This window comes from Cajanus cajan, chromosome 4, assembly GCF_000230855.2.
Source record: "Cajanus cajan strain Asha chromosome 4, NIPB_CcT2T_4, whole genome shotgun sequence".
Taxonomy (NCBI): domain Eukaryota; kingdom Viridiplantae; phylum Streptophyta; class Magnoliopsida; order Fabales; family Fabaceae; genus Cajanus; species Cajanus cajan.
This window is the reverse complement of record NC_138520.1, coordinates 5,726,344-5,740,202: the sequence shown is the minus strand read 5'-3', so window position 1 is coordinate 5,740,202 and position 13,859 is coordinate 5,726,344. Positions and strand designations below refer to the sequence as shown.

The 13,859-nt window shown below is 30.8% G+C and overlaps 2 protein-coding genes across 3 annotated transcripts; one reads left to right on the top strand and one right to left on the bottom strand.

Moving 5' to 3' along the window:
- Nucleotides 1–4,342: 4,342 nt before the first annotated feature.
- LOC145957580 (uncharacterized) lies at nt 4,343–10,233 on the bottom strand. Of its 2 annotated transcripts, XM_083073987.1 has the most exons (4): nt 10,094–10,233; nt 6,599–8,676; nt 6,436–6,507; nt 6,128–6,348 (listed from the first exon to the last, which is right to left on the bottom strand). In XM_083073987.1, exons 2-4 carry the CDS (start codon nt 6,857–6,859, stop codon nt 6,328–6,330), a joined length of 354 nt encoding a protein of 117 aa, XP_082930113.1. In that variant the 5' UTR covers nt 6,860–8,676; nt 10,094–10,233; the 3' UTR covers nt 6,128–6,327. The 2 variants fall into 2 exon arrangements, 1 of the variants encoding a protein (XP_082930113.1); XR_014433619.1 differs by lacking the exons at nt 6,128–6,348; nt 6,436–6,507 and adding an exon at nt 4,343–4,752.
- Nucleotides 9,893–12,719, top strand: LOC109816280 (cytochrome P450 CYP82D47). Its single transcript, XM_020381218.3, has 2 exons — nt 9,893–11,023; nt 11,859–12,719. Exons 1-2 carry the CDS (start codon nt 10,073–10,075, stop codon nt 12,483–12,485), a joined length of 1,578 nt encoding a protein of 525 aa, XP_020236807.1. The 5' UTR covers nt 9,893–10,072; the 3' UTR covers nt 12,486–12,719.
- The last annotated feature ends 1,140 nt before the right edge of the window (nt 12,720–13,859 follow it).

The window sequence follows — 13,859 nt, the reverse complement described above, 5'->3', positions numbered from 1 at the left end:
ATTTACGTCGGATTTGAAGCCCCGACGTAAAATTTATGTCTCCCGCTTCTACGTCGGTACGTTTTCTGACGTAAAAAGCCTAAAATATCCGACGTAGTACACCTCTTTTGTACTAGTGCTTGCAATCCAACATGGGGATGTAGTTGTTGCTTAAAGGAGTTAAGCATGCTTTAGATATCCGTTTGAATTTGATTTTTGTGCAGGTGCTTGATGATGGTGGTTATGATAATCACTTTGGTTCTGGAAAGTAAAAACTCACCAAAGGTAACTTGATTGTGGCTAAAAGGGAGAGAAATTCTAAAATTTACTAGACAAAAGCTTTAGTTTTTAAAGACAGTGTGAATGTTGTGCATATGAAAGCATTGTTGTGGCATCGAAAGCTTGATCATATTAGTGAGAAAGGGTTGAATTTTTTAGCTAAAAAGGATGTGCTTTAGGGATTAAAGAATGTAGTGTTGGAGAAATGTTCTCATTGCGTGGTTGGTAAGCAGACCAGTATATCATTCAAGAAGCATCCCTATTTTAGGAAATCTGAGTTGCTTAAGTTGGTACATTCAGATGTTTATGTCCTTTAAAGGTAAAATCTTTTGGCGGTGTACTTTATTTTGTTACCTTTTGATGGAAGATTGTCCTAGAAGATGACTTGATTAAGGTCTTCATTGGACTCCTTCATCTTAGAAACTTGCATCACCTTCCTTCAATTCTTTCTATGTGTGAGTTTGGACCAACACAAAGAGATTGATATGGTGTCAATCCTCCAAGTGTAGCACGTAGTTGAGAACACTAGTCTCCCACAAGACAAGTTCTTGATGAGAGTTGAAGGACCCATGCACACAAGGATCGTGGGACTTTCAAGAGAGAATTTAGGTGAGAATGAAAACTATCAATCTGCATAAACTTTCCAAAAGTGACGTACAAATGGAGCCAAAAGCCTTTAAATAGACCTAAGTAGCTTATGAGAGAAGCTAGCTTAACCAAAGTTCAAAATAAACCAAGTTTGGCTAACTAAGGTTGAGTGGGGCGCCAATTTGAATTTGAAATTCAAATTGGTGCGTGAACTCTTCCTCACCATGTGTTCCCATGTGCACTTAGATCTAGGATTGAATAGTTGCATTTGGATGCCATGTGAAATGCATTTGCATTTGAATTTTGGAACCCATGTGCACGTACTCTCATATCTGGCCACATGTGATCCAAATTCAAATCAAATGTATTTCTAGGCTCAAATAAACTATTTAAATCCTAAGGCCCATCCTACTCTAATTGGCTCAAGAAATACAAAGTCCACAAATCCTAAACTAGAAGGGCTATAATACAAAGCCAAAAATACAACCCTAAGTAAAGGCCCAAATCCTATACTATTAGGCCCTTAATACATGGCCCAAAAATAACAAAGTGTTGGGCTTCAAGTGATAGCCCAACTCAAGAGAAGCTTGGGCCTACTATATATCCTCAAAGTTATACATATATATAAGGAAAAATTGTATTCATCTCCTCCAAATTTTGTTTAAATATAACACATTTTCATTCTAATTTTAAAAAATCACCCACCTTCCTTAAAATAACGTTATTAGTTAAAATAAAATAAAGAGAAAAAATAAAAGTCAATTCATATTTTGTTAATCATATACACGTCTATCATCCATTTTTTATTATGTATAATACTTTGTTTTATTTATGAAAGTTTTTATTATTCTTTAATTTTGAAATTATTACGTTTCTAAATCACAATACCCATGATATTTAAGGTATAATTTGATATTTAAAATTAAGTAAGAGATTCTCATTCAATTATTGACACTTATATTAATAATTTATTCTGTAATGCACAAATGGTCTTATGTCATATCGGAGATTGTATATGTCACTTAAATAAATAAGTAAATAAAGAAGATTAATGTTCAATTTAAAAAAAAGAAAAAAGAAAAAGAAGAAGTATGCATCTTTTAAAAAAATATATATGAAGTTAGTGAACATTTTCCTATTTATAAGATGAATTTCCTTCATTTTTTTTCTCGTTGCGACTCTTTTTATTACTTTACTTTATGGATTTTTGACCTAAATAAGGTCATTATGTAAACTATTTACAAGATTAAGGTTATTTTTAAACATATACCCACTTTGGGATGGTCATCCTATTGTTGTTATGAATGTTGATGCAGGTGAGGCTCATTAAGATTTTGATGATGATGGTGAAAAGTCTTTATCCTTGTTTGAGAAGTGTTTTGATAAGAAATGTGACATTGGAAATAGCCTAAGATTGGTTATTGTATTATTATTCCATTTCTAGGATATAATATTAAACCATTTTGGTTATGTTTTTATTTTAAAGTTTAATTGGAGTTTTGATTTAAGGATTTAGTTATGTGATACCCTTTGTCAAAGTTGATATTGCTCAATTAGTTATTTATGTATAAACTCAATTTTCGATTAAAGCATTCTCTATTTTACTTATTATCACGTGTGGGGTAGAAGGTGTCACAATAGATGGGTCTTGGTTCACCATTCCTAATTATATGAATGATGATATCAAGTTTGAATCTAACTTTGCTTGATCTTGTGACAATGTCATATTTAAACAAGTATGTCGTTCATCTCATTTAGTCATTTTCCAAGTATCCAATTTTTTTTTACTCAATTTCCCTCATGCATCATTCACAACCATCAACCACATTTTTACATCTAACAAACCACGTTATTCTTTTAGATTCAACCACATAAAAACTTTAATACATTTTCATCGCATTTTTCTTAACCGCATTTTTCACATCTTTATTTTCAAACTCAAGACCAACATATAAATCATCCCCAATTGATTAAGTACTTGGTAGTTTCATCCCCAAAATGTCTTCTTGATTTGGATAACTCCAATTTATGTTTGTATAATGAGGTAAATTACCTCAAAATTGACTTCCACATGTTATACAACCAACAATAATAAAAAATAACACCTACAACTTTTATTTTAAAAATTACCTTCGTGAGAATAAACCACTAAAATAGGTTCGAAAACTACATCATCAGATGAGGTACAATCATCTATTTGATCTTCAATTCATTTATCTTTACTTTGATATTAAAAAAATATGATAATATTTATCGTCCTTGTTATTTTCATCTTCTTCTCTTAACACATTAATTTGTCAAACATTGAATTTGTTATTTTATTAATTGGGCAAAATGTCATATTTCATAATAAAATCGAAGATGTACCTTCAACACCAATTTAAATATATAATTTCATTATTCACATAATTATCTGATTCTAAAAAAGTGTTTATAATGCATTAAATGTCATCATCATTGTTGAATTCCATTTCTTCATATTTATTTTCATCATTCGATATTTTATAGATAACATCATGTTAGAATTCAAGTGTGAAGCGAAGTCCCACATTGGTTATAGTTGGACATGTTGAGTAATATATAAGTGAGAAAGACCAACCTACCTAATGCCTTAAGGTTTTAGGTTATGTTGTGGTGTCAAGTTCACTTGTGTGACTTACTAATTAATTACCCATTGTATGGAGTGCTCCCTGGTATTAAAAACTCTCCAACAGTGATATCAAAGTTGATGGTCTGATCAGGTGACTAGCTCGACAAGTATGATGGTTGGAAGAGAGGCTTCCAAGTAACATGGAGGGTTAGGAGGCGCGTCCCGCTGTCATGAGGAAGGTCATGATGGAGCGGCGGCACAAGCACTTTGAGCGTGAGTGAGCTTTGTGGGGCTACCATCGAATAATACTCGTAGTTTCCGCTGCAGGGGAGGGGGTAAACCTTGGTCCTTTATTTGAGGGGAGGATTGGTGGGATACAAGCAAAGTCCCACATCGTTCAAACAAGAGGATGGACATGGGTTTATATACACACAATTGTCTCCATTGGTTGAGAGGCCTTTTGAGTGATGTCCAAAAGCAAAATTGTGAGAGCTTGGGCCCAAAATGGACAGTATCTCACCAATGTGGAGACATGTCACTACTAGAAAAATTGTATTCTAAGTCGGTTATTTTGTCATATCTACATCGGTTTTAAAACTGACTTAGATGAAGACGACTTAGATGAATGAACATATTTACATCGGTTATGTAAAAAACGACTTAGATGTATGTGTTGATCTAAGTCGGTTCTTAACAAAAACCGACTTAGATGTATCTGTACATCTAAGTCGGTTACCGACTTAGATGTACAGATACATCTAAGTCGGTTTTTGTTAAGAACCGACTTAGATCAACACATACATCTAAGTCGGTTTTTACGTAGAATCGTTATATATTTTTTTTTAACTAGGTTAATTTTTAAAATAAGACTGACTCAACTATAAATAACTTGTAAAAACTGATTCAATAAAACTTATGTAAGAGAAGCCACATCAAAATCCAACATGAATCAAGAGAGGCCAATCTGGGATCCTTATCATTATAGGAATGGCTCAGTTACATCGTTATCATTATATAATAAATAATACTAAAGAAGCCATATACTCAAAAATCAATAGAGGCTAATCTGGGATCCATAAAGAAGAGTTTTTTCTTACAAGGAGAAGAGAAACTATAAAAAAAAATAGGTCATACTACATTAGACATGTACTTAGTCTTCTAATGCTAAAGCTACATTCACCTATTTCTAAAGTTTACACGTCATACTAAACATTTCAACATGATCTATTTCTAAATTTTTCTAGAAAGAAATTTCCTCGATGAATCCTAATATCTTCCAATTTGGTTTCCTCCAATGGTGTAGCATCTTCAAAATGCTGCAACATATATACATCATATATTAGTTACATCGTAATAAGCATTAAAAGAAATTAACAATATTTTTAAATGTACCTCACTCCAACCATTTGTTACTCCTCCTTGAATTATTTCTAACATCCAATTCATGAGATATTAAATTTTGACTACTTATGTATAATTATGATATTTCAATTTGAAACAATAAGAAAAATCAGTTATCAGTCTTTTAGAATTTTCTATGTTTACTTATTTTTAGTTTTCTGAAAATATCTTATGAGTGAATAAATATCTTTTAGATATATTTATTCAATACGTCATGTTGATTCTATACTATCGGAGGTGTCTTTGGTGTTTTGTTTTAAAACATGTTCATTCACATTGGAGGTGCTTGGCCTGAAGAAGTTATTTCTTCTTCTGTCTTAGGTAAGTTTAAGCTAGAGGACAGAGTCATGAAAGGAGACTTTTTAGCACTATTTCTACATCGCAAAAGATAGCACCAATGTACTAAAGTACAAGGGACCAGCGAAAAACCTGGTCAGTCCAAAATGGTTTGAGTCACAGTACACAGATCCATCTCGTACAGAACAGGTAGCGGTGGAAGCCAACTTCCGGATTGATTGGCATACTCTTAAAATGGAACCTCATAAATATGTAATAGATATTATTCATCGTCATATTTCTAATAAATAAAAAATAATTTTCTTATTTATACTAATTTTTTTTCTAGCTATTTTTATTTTGTAATTTCAGGAATACTGTTCACATAAATATTATAAATAGAAAAATTATTTTTAGATATATTTTTTTTTTAAAATATTATTTTTAAAGTCAAAATAATTTAAATAAAAGGCCTAAAAGAATATGTAATAGATACTATTCATCGTCATATTTCTAAAAAATAAAAAATAATTTTCTTATTTATAATAATTTTTTTCCTAGCATTCTTTTTTATATTGATATTCTAATAACTTACTCATTGATTATAAGATCTAATATTGTGCAAGTTAGTGAGACCAAAGCAAACAAGTTTTTAATTTATTGATCACACCAATGGATCCTCTACCAAACACAAAGCTTCACCAAGACTACAAATACTCAAGGATGCATCAGTGAATGCATTAGATTCTGAATTTCAACTATATGTGATTGTTGAAGACTAAAATACATTTTGACTTTTGATATGTAAAGATTGCAAACTACTCAATTGTAAACATCAAATATGAGCCAGTAAAATTGTATTGATGTATTATAAATTCATTAATAATAAAAAAGATCAGAGGTTATTTTATTACTATAATTTTTATTTTGCATTAATAATAACATCAAATGAATTTCTTGTTTGATCATAATAAGATTATCTAATAAAGTGAGAAATTTTATTTCTACGATACAAGGCCAAGAAAAATATCTAAATTGCAATAGTGTATTTGCAAAGTTTGAAAAATACATAAAACCAAAATTTTAAACTAGAATCATTGAAACATCTTGATATTTATAAAAACTCTCTATGACCAAATTGCTTCACAGATCATTCTGTCCTTCTTTGCTTTGAGAATTTGTAACATCATTTGTTCCATGTTCAATGCTAAACCTTAAACCCTAAACCCTAAAACCTGTACATATACATATACCCCATTTGACAAACGTGATTTAAAAGAAATATTAAACTAACAAAAATAGAATGCACTATAATTTATCACCTGTAACAACTCTGTCATGCTCATGTTACTACTTGACTCCATGAATATATTGTTGGCAACATATGTGGGAAACTAAATAATACAATTTTAATAACAATTACAAATTATCATATAGATTATAAATTAGCATGAAAAACAAAAAGTAGAATATATTAGAGAATACCTTATTAAATTGAGATGAAGGCAATTCATTATCTAAGTTCTTCATGGAAGGTTCATCTTGTTGCATAGTTTTCTTCTTTTTTCTTCTTTCAAGAATACCTTTTGGCCTAGTAGATGATCCTCGAAATCTTTCTTTGGTCTTTATTCCTTTCACGTTATCCTTATTCCCACTACACCAACCTTTTTCAATATTTATAAGTGAACCATCACTAGTACTAGCTTCTTTGTCTCTACCTTCAAGACAGACATCTATATCATTCATGGGCTTGGTCAAATAACTAATAGCTATATTATATGTTTCTTCAGATATCGCTCCTTTAGTTGCTAACTAAACTTGCATCCTACATATGTCTTTATAGTGCATACCTATTTTTGCCTTAGGGTCCTCATGGATTATAGAATGGTTAGTTGGTATGCCATTTCCCATTTTTGCATGTTTTGTCCATCTCTTTAATACATACAGAGTAGGAATTTTCATTACATTTCTTGAAGAGAGAACTTTGAGAGCATGTGAGAGGAAATATACATACTACAATCATAACTACTTGATACCTCATGTTGGATCATCTTAAATATTGTAGGAGTATAAATTGTTGCCGCATGCCGTAGAATTTCCACATCAAATGACAGAACTAAACTTCTTTGGGTTGCTTTAAAATCTGCCTTTCCTCATATCGACGATCTTCTACCATTCTCTGAAAATGATGAAAAAGTCTTATTAAATCATGTTGATAACTCACATATTTTTTAATTACATTATTCATACTCTCATTTCGTTGTGTGGTAGTCATGCCTACACAAAAGTTCTCTCGACCATAAACTAATGCCCATTTCTCCTTTAAAGCAAAAGTCTGTTTCAACCAACTATTGTCTTTAAGATCATATTTCTCAAGCATATTGTTCCAAGCTATTATAAACTCTTCTTCCTCTTCATATTCATAGATACATTTATTAAAATCCTTACTGAAGTCTTGAAACTTCCCAAATACTATACTCAATTTCTTTAATGCATTTTGATACAAATGCCAAATACAAAGACGGTGGCATGTTTCTGGCCATACCAAAGCTAATGCCTTTGCCATTGTTGCATCTTGGTCAGTAAGAATAGTCTTTGGTTTCTTTTCTGACATAGCTTTAGCAAAAGCATTGAACAACCAAATAAAACTTTCAGTCGTTTCATCATATAATAATGTTGCTCCAAAAATAATGGTAAGCTTATGATGATTGACTCCAACAAACATTGCAAATGGACGTCCTTCTTTGTTTTTTCTATAAGTAGTATCAAAACAAACAACGACACCAAAATATGAATAATCAATCATCATCTTCACATCAGCCCAAAATATATTAGTAATTAAGTCATCCTCATTGACTAGTATTGCATAAAAGAAATTAGAATCTTCTAATTGCATTTTTTGCAAGTACTCTAGCACACCACCTGTATCTCCTAACTTCATTTGCATTGTTCTCTTGGAACGTAAATAATTTCTATACTCTTCGAGAATGAATCCAAGAGATTTTCACGACCACCAGCTCGCCTAGCCATTAACTCACAACTTGCTTTTGGAGTAATTCCAGAATCATCAGCTAAATGAACCTCGGCTACTTGAGGAATAGTCATTTTCCTTTGAGATCTAAGAAAATGACTCTTACTAGGAGTTGTAGTCTCATGTGCATGCTCGGCAATAAATTCAGTTACACGATACTTTCCCGTTAAACGATTATTAACTTTCATCTTTGCCAAACAACCAAATCTTGATTGTGGTCGAGGATTTTTGACATTATCTTCTCGCTTATCTTTACCACGATATCCTTCGCATGAACAACAGAATACTCTATTGACTATCTTCCCATATTTATCTTTATGCCCTTTGCTAATCCTCACACTGAAACCCACTCTATAAGCATAATCATTGTAAAAATTATATGCTGCATCTTCAGTCTCAAACTCTATCCCAACTTTTGATATAAATTGACTAGGAATTGTATCATGTATCATATCAATTTTTTTTCCTTCAATTTCATCCACATTATCAATGCCCATTTCTTGATGTCCTTCTTCATCCATAACACAATGCTCTAAACAAGTGACCAAGAATCAGATACGTATGTAATAAAGAATGAATTTGTGTAACAATCCAACAAAATTAGAGTTAAACAAAATGAAACAAACGCGATATTTAAAGAGATCAAATAAATCTTAAATCAAGAAGAAAATAAAAAATTATATAACGTGAAACAGAGAAAAAGAATAGGAGTAGAAGAAACTAAAAGACAATGAGAAACATGAGAATGACTTAGTGAGACCCTATCAATAAAGTCTTTAACGCATTTTTAGATCTGATCGTCAAAAGAGAGACAAAGCAAAATAATCCTTAATATACTTAATTTTCATGTTATTTTATTAATTTATTTATCTCTTTTCTACACCTTCTGTTTATTACTCGCATACCTTTTTTCCTCTGAAGCTTTCGACTCATTTTTTAACCCATCAAAATTTGCATCCGTCAAAATTTTCAAATAAAATATTTCTTTTAATTTTAATATCTTAAAAGTTTTAAACATTAGGAGGAGTTTTCGGTCAATAAATTTTGAAGGATATATCTTATGTATTTTTTGTTACTTTATTATTCTTGGAGACTGTGTGTGAATAAAAAACTAAAAAATAAAATAAAATATCGAAGGGGTGATGTGATGACCAAAAAATTCCTAAAATTATAAAATAAAAATAACTAGGAAAAAAATTGTTATAAATAAGAAAATTATTTTTTATTTCTTAAAAATATGACGATAAATAATTATCTATTACATATTCTTTTAGGCCTTTTATATTTATTTATTTTATTTAAATTATTTTGAATTTAAAAATATTTAAATATAATATTTTAAAAAATATATATATTTAAAAATGATTTTCTTATTTATAATATTTATGTGAATCGTATTCTTGAAATTACAAAATAAAAATAGATATTTTTTTAAAAATAAAATATATTTGAAAAAAAATTATATAACCATTTAACAAAATAATAATTTTGTTAATATAATAGTATCAGATCTTCATCATATAGTTTCCATGGTAAAGTTTATTCCTTTCCTTTGAATTGTTTTCTTTTCATCTGTCACTGATTGGCATGCTAGTAATTTTGATAAAAATAAAGCATTTTTTTACGAAGAGAACATTGCAGTGAGAGAAAAAAATCGTAACAGAATCATTTATAATTTTTTAAAATTTAAAATTAAAATTAAAAATAATAATATAGCATTTTATAATTGGAGTGAGAGAATTTGGGATAAGGGATTAGAGATAAAAGATTTTGATCTATGGATAACACAGAGACTTTTAGTTGGGTATATTGATTACACATTTGATTTTCTCTCTCTGTTTTTTGATTGTATGTAGCGGCCTCTGTTCCTAACAGGTTGCAGATCAATAATCTTTTGTAAACAGAATATAATTTATGAAATTAACTTGATGGGTCTTACGAATGAGTACCTGGAAGCTGCAGTTGCCGCAGTTATCGGCATAGTCTTAATTTCTTACTATGCGTACTTCATCAAACGGACTAGGGCAGGTTCTTCCCGCAAGCCACCGGCAGCAGGCGGTGGCTGGCCTTTAATCGGTCATCTTCACCTTTTGGGTGGCTCCGGTGAGCCTCCATGCGAAGCCCTAGGAGCGTTGGCAGACAAGTACGGCCCAATATTCAGCATCCGAGTTGGAGTGCACCCAGCGGTGGTGGTGAGCTCTTGGGAGTTAGCCAAAGAGTGTTTCACCACTCACGACGTCGTTATCTCTTCTCGTCCCAAATTCACCGCCGCAAAAATCCTGGGATACGACTATGCTAACTTTGGGTTCTCCCCTTACGGAAAATTCTGGCGTGAGATGCGCAAGTTAACGGCTTCGGAGTTACTTTCCGCTACCCGGTTTGAGCTTCTTCGAGATATCAGAGAATCCGAGGTAAAGAGCTCCTTGAAAGAATTGTACAGAGAATGGGTTGAGAGAAGTGGCGGCTCCGGCGAATTGTTGGTGGAGATGAAGGCGTGGTTCGGAGATGTGAATCTGAACGTGATTCTGAGGATGATTGCGGGGAAGCGGTACTCCGGCAAAGGCGAGGATGAGCAACAAGTGAGACGAATTCAGAGGGTTTTCAGAGAGTTCTTCCGTTTGACAGGGTTGTTTGTTGTTGGTGACGCCATTCCCTTTCTTGGGTGGCTTGATTTGGGAGGTGAAGTTAAGGAGATGAAGAAAACGGCTATAGAAATAGACAGCATCGTTTCTGAATGGTTAGAAGAACATCGAATAATAAAAGTTTCGGGTGAGACTGCTGAAACAGAACAAGACTTCATTGATGTTTTGCTGTCTGTCCTTAACGGCGTCGACCTTGCCGGTTATGATTTTGACACCGTCCTAAAAGCCACCTGCATGGTACGTAACACTCACTACATTGATTTTCTTCTTTGATTTATCATCCAAATTTAAGTATAGAAAGATATCATACATTCCCCTGTTCGTTAGCTTTATTATTTTCAGTATAGTTTTATTCATCCTCTGTTTAATATTTTCAGTATATAAAATGTCCTGGGTAGTCCTTACCACAAAGTATGACTATGGGTGTTAAATGACATGTGTGACTTACCTTTTCAGTTTGAAGTCAATTTTGACGGTTTTAGAATTTAAATATTGTTTTGCTGTTTTTTAAAAATGAATTTGAGTTGGTGTAAAAAAAATGAATTTGAGTTTGTTTCAGTCCAAATTTAATATTTCTCAAAAAAATAAAAGCTTCAAAATAAATATATTCATAATACACTTTTAATTTAATAGATAATGATATTTTATATAACAATAAATTGATATTATTTTAACACTATAATTATATGTTTCCTTTAATAATTTATACTTTAACACTATACTTACATGTTTCCTTTAATTTAATTATTTAATTATATAATATAAATATTGATATATTAGGTTTCGATTGAATAATTTAATTTTATCTCAAATGGTTTAAATTTGAACCATTAAAATAGGCTAGAGAAGTTGAAATAGTATATACAAAGTCATAAATTTGAATCTTATCACTCATTTTATAATTTTTATAGATAAAAAATAAAATAAAATTGAATTAAATTGTTGAAATAAATGTTTTTAACAAAATTTCACATCCAGTAAAAATAAAGATAAACTTATTTTAACATGTATTATTAACAACCTTTCTAGAAAGTTAATACTAGAAAATTAAAACTATTGTTGTATCCTGTAGATTTTAATTGCTGGAGCAACTGATACTACAACAGTTACCATGATATGGGCATTGTCGTTATTGCTTAATAATCGTCATGCTTTAAAGAAAGTTCAAGATGAATTAGATGAGCATGTGGGTAAGAAAAGACTAGTGAATGAATCAGACATTAACAAATTAGTTTATCTTCAAGCCGTGGTTAAAGAGACACTACGATTGTATCCAGCTGGGCCATTAGGAAGTCCTCGTGAATTCACAGAAAATTGTACACTAGGTGGTTACAATATCCGAGCAGGTACCCGATTTATTTTGAACGTTTGGAAATTGCATAGGGATCCACGTATATGGTCAAACCCATTAGAATTTCAACCAGAAAGGTTTTTGAACATCCACAAGGATATGGATGTGAAGGGTCAACATTTTGAGCTCCTTCCTTTTGGCGGTGGAAGAAGGTTGTGTCCTGGCATATCATTTGGCCTTCAAATGACACACTTGGCATTAGCTTCTTTATTGCAAGCTTTTGAAATCACAACTCCATCCAATGTTGAGGTTGATATGAGTGCCACATTTGGACTTTCAAACATGAAAACTAGTCCTCTTGAAGTTTTAGTTAAACCTGTTTTATCACATCAGCTACTCTCTGTATGATTCAGCAAAATCCACATCATCAACCATTGTCATCCCTACTTGAATAAAAAGTCATTTGTACCTTCACCTTTCCTACCATGAATGATTTAGTGTGTTTTGAACTAGTTATCAACTCGAAGCAAAGATCAATAGCTTCTAGGAGTGTTATATTTTGCTAAGTTGTGTACTAAGACATTATTGGATATGTGTATTTGTAATTAATTCGTCGCAAATATCAAGTTGTTTTCAAAAGAATTATTGAATCTAATTCTTCAAATAATTTACTTCCTAGTTCTTTTTAATGTTGTTTTTTCTAACATGGATATTCGTGTAGAGAGATAATCTTATTTAAGATATGGTTGAATACTGAATATAAGTTTTGATGATCAACAGCCAACATTGACATTATGCCTGTATACATTTTTTTTAATCAAATTAATAGCAAAACTTTTAGAAAAAACAAAACGTTGCTAGGAATAGCGTAAAAATCAAATCCATTATTTATAAACATTGCATGGTATTGATGATAGGGCTACTGGGATACAATTCATTTTAAGTTTGGTAAGAAAATCTTCGCTACACATGACATAAATAATAAACTTTTAACAAATAATGTTACTTATAGAAATTTGTTGTTGTTGTTATTTTTTATTTAATTAAAGTACTTATAATTTGATCCTTAATTTGACTATAAAGTAATTGCATACCACTTTATTTTTAAATGGACTTATTTGGTGGGATGAAGTTATACCTCTTAATTATAAAAGAAAAATCAAAATGTTACCTATTATGTAATTTTTAATGAGTTTAAAAGAAAAAAAAAATAGAAAATCTCTTAAGCACATTCGATATGTAACAACATTTTCATTTGGAGATATTTTCTTTTATTATTATTGTCATCTTTTATATCTTTTCATTCACCAACCTTTCTTGTATCGACATCATACTACATATCTAAATATAATAATTACATAATATTTTAAGAGTTAAATATATTTTTAATCTCGTAAAATAGACATATTTTGATTTTAGTTTTGTAAATTTTTTTTTTTCATATAGAATTTGTAAACATTAATTTTTGATCTTTGTAATATAAGTAAAAATTGGGTTTCATTCCTATAAAATATTTAATTTTGATTTTCATCCCTTTAAAATTTAATGTCACTATTTTTTGTCTCTAATAATCATTTTAAGATATATAAATAATATTTTTTTAAGGATCAATAAATTACTTTAGAAGTGTCACATGTTAACAAAGTATTATAAGAAGTACCACTTGAAATGATCACTTGACTTTCTAATAATTACATGAATAGTTAAAAAGTGTTGGAACCATGGAAATAGGAAATAAAAGATATTATTTTTCATTGAAATTATATCAAATCAATATCAACA

Excerpts from the sequence above, each read along its gene's own strand:
- LOC145957580 (XM_083073987.1), bottom strand. The coding sequence starts at position 6,859 with ATGAATGATATAGATGTCTGTCTTGAAGGTAGAGACAAAGAAGCTAGT. Across the intron at positions 6,508-6,598 it reads CTTCATCTCAATTTAATAAG|TTTCCCACATATGTTGCCAA; the intron begins GTATTCTCTAAT and ends TGTATTATTTAG. Across the intron at positions 6,349-6,435 it reads GCATGACAGAGTTGTTACAG|GTTTTAGGGTTTAGGGTTTA; the intron begins GTGATAAATTAT and ends GTATATGTACAG.
- LOC109816280 (XM_020381218.3), top strand. The coding sequence starts at position 10,073 with ATGGGTCTTACGAATGAGTACCTGGAAGCTGCAGTTGCCGCAGTTATC. Across the intron at positions 11,024-11,858 it reads TCCTAAAAGCCACCTGCATG|ATTTTAATTGCTGGAGCAAC; the intron begins GTACGTAACACT and ends TGTATCCTGTAG.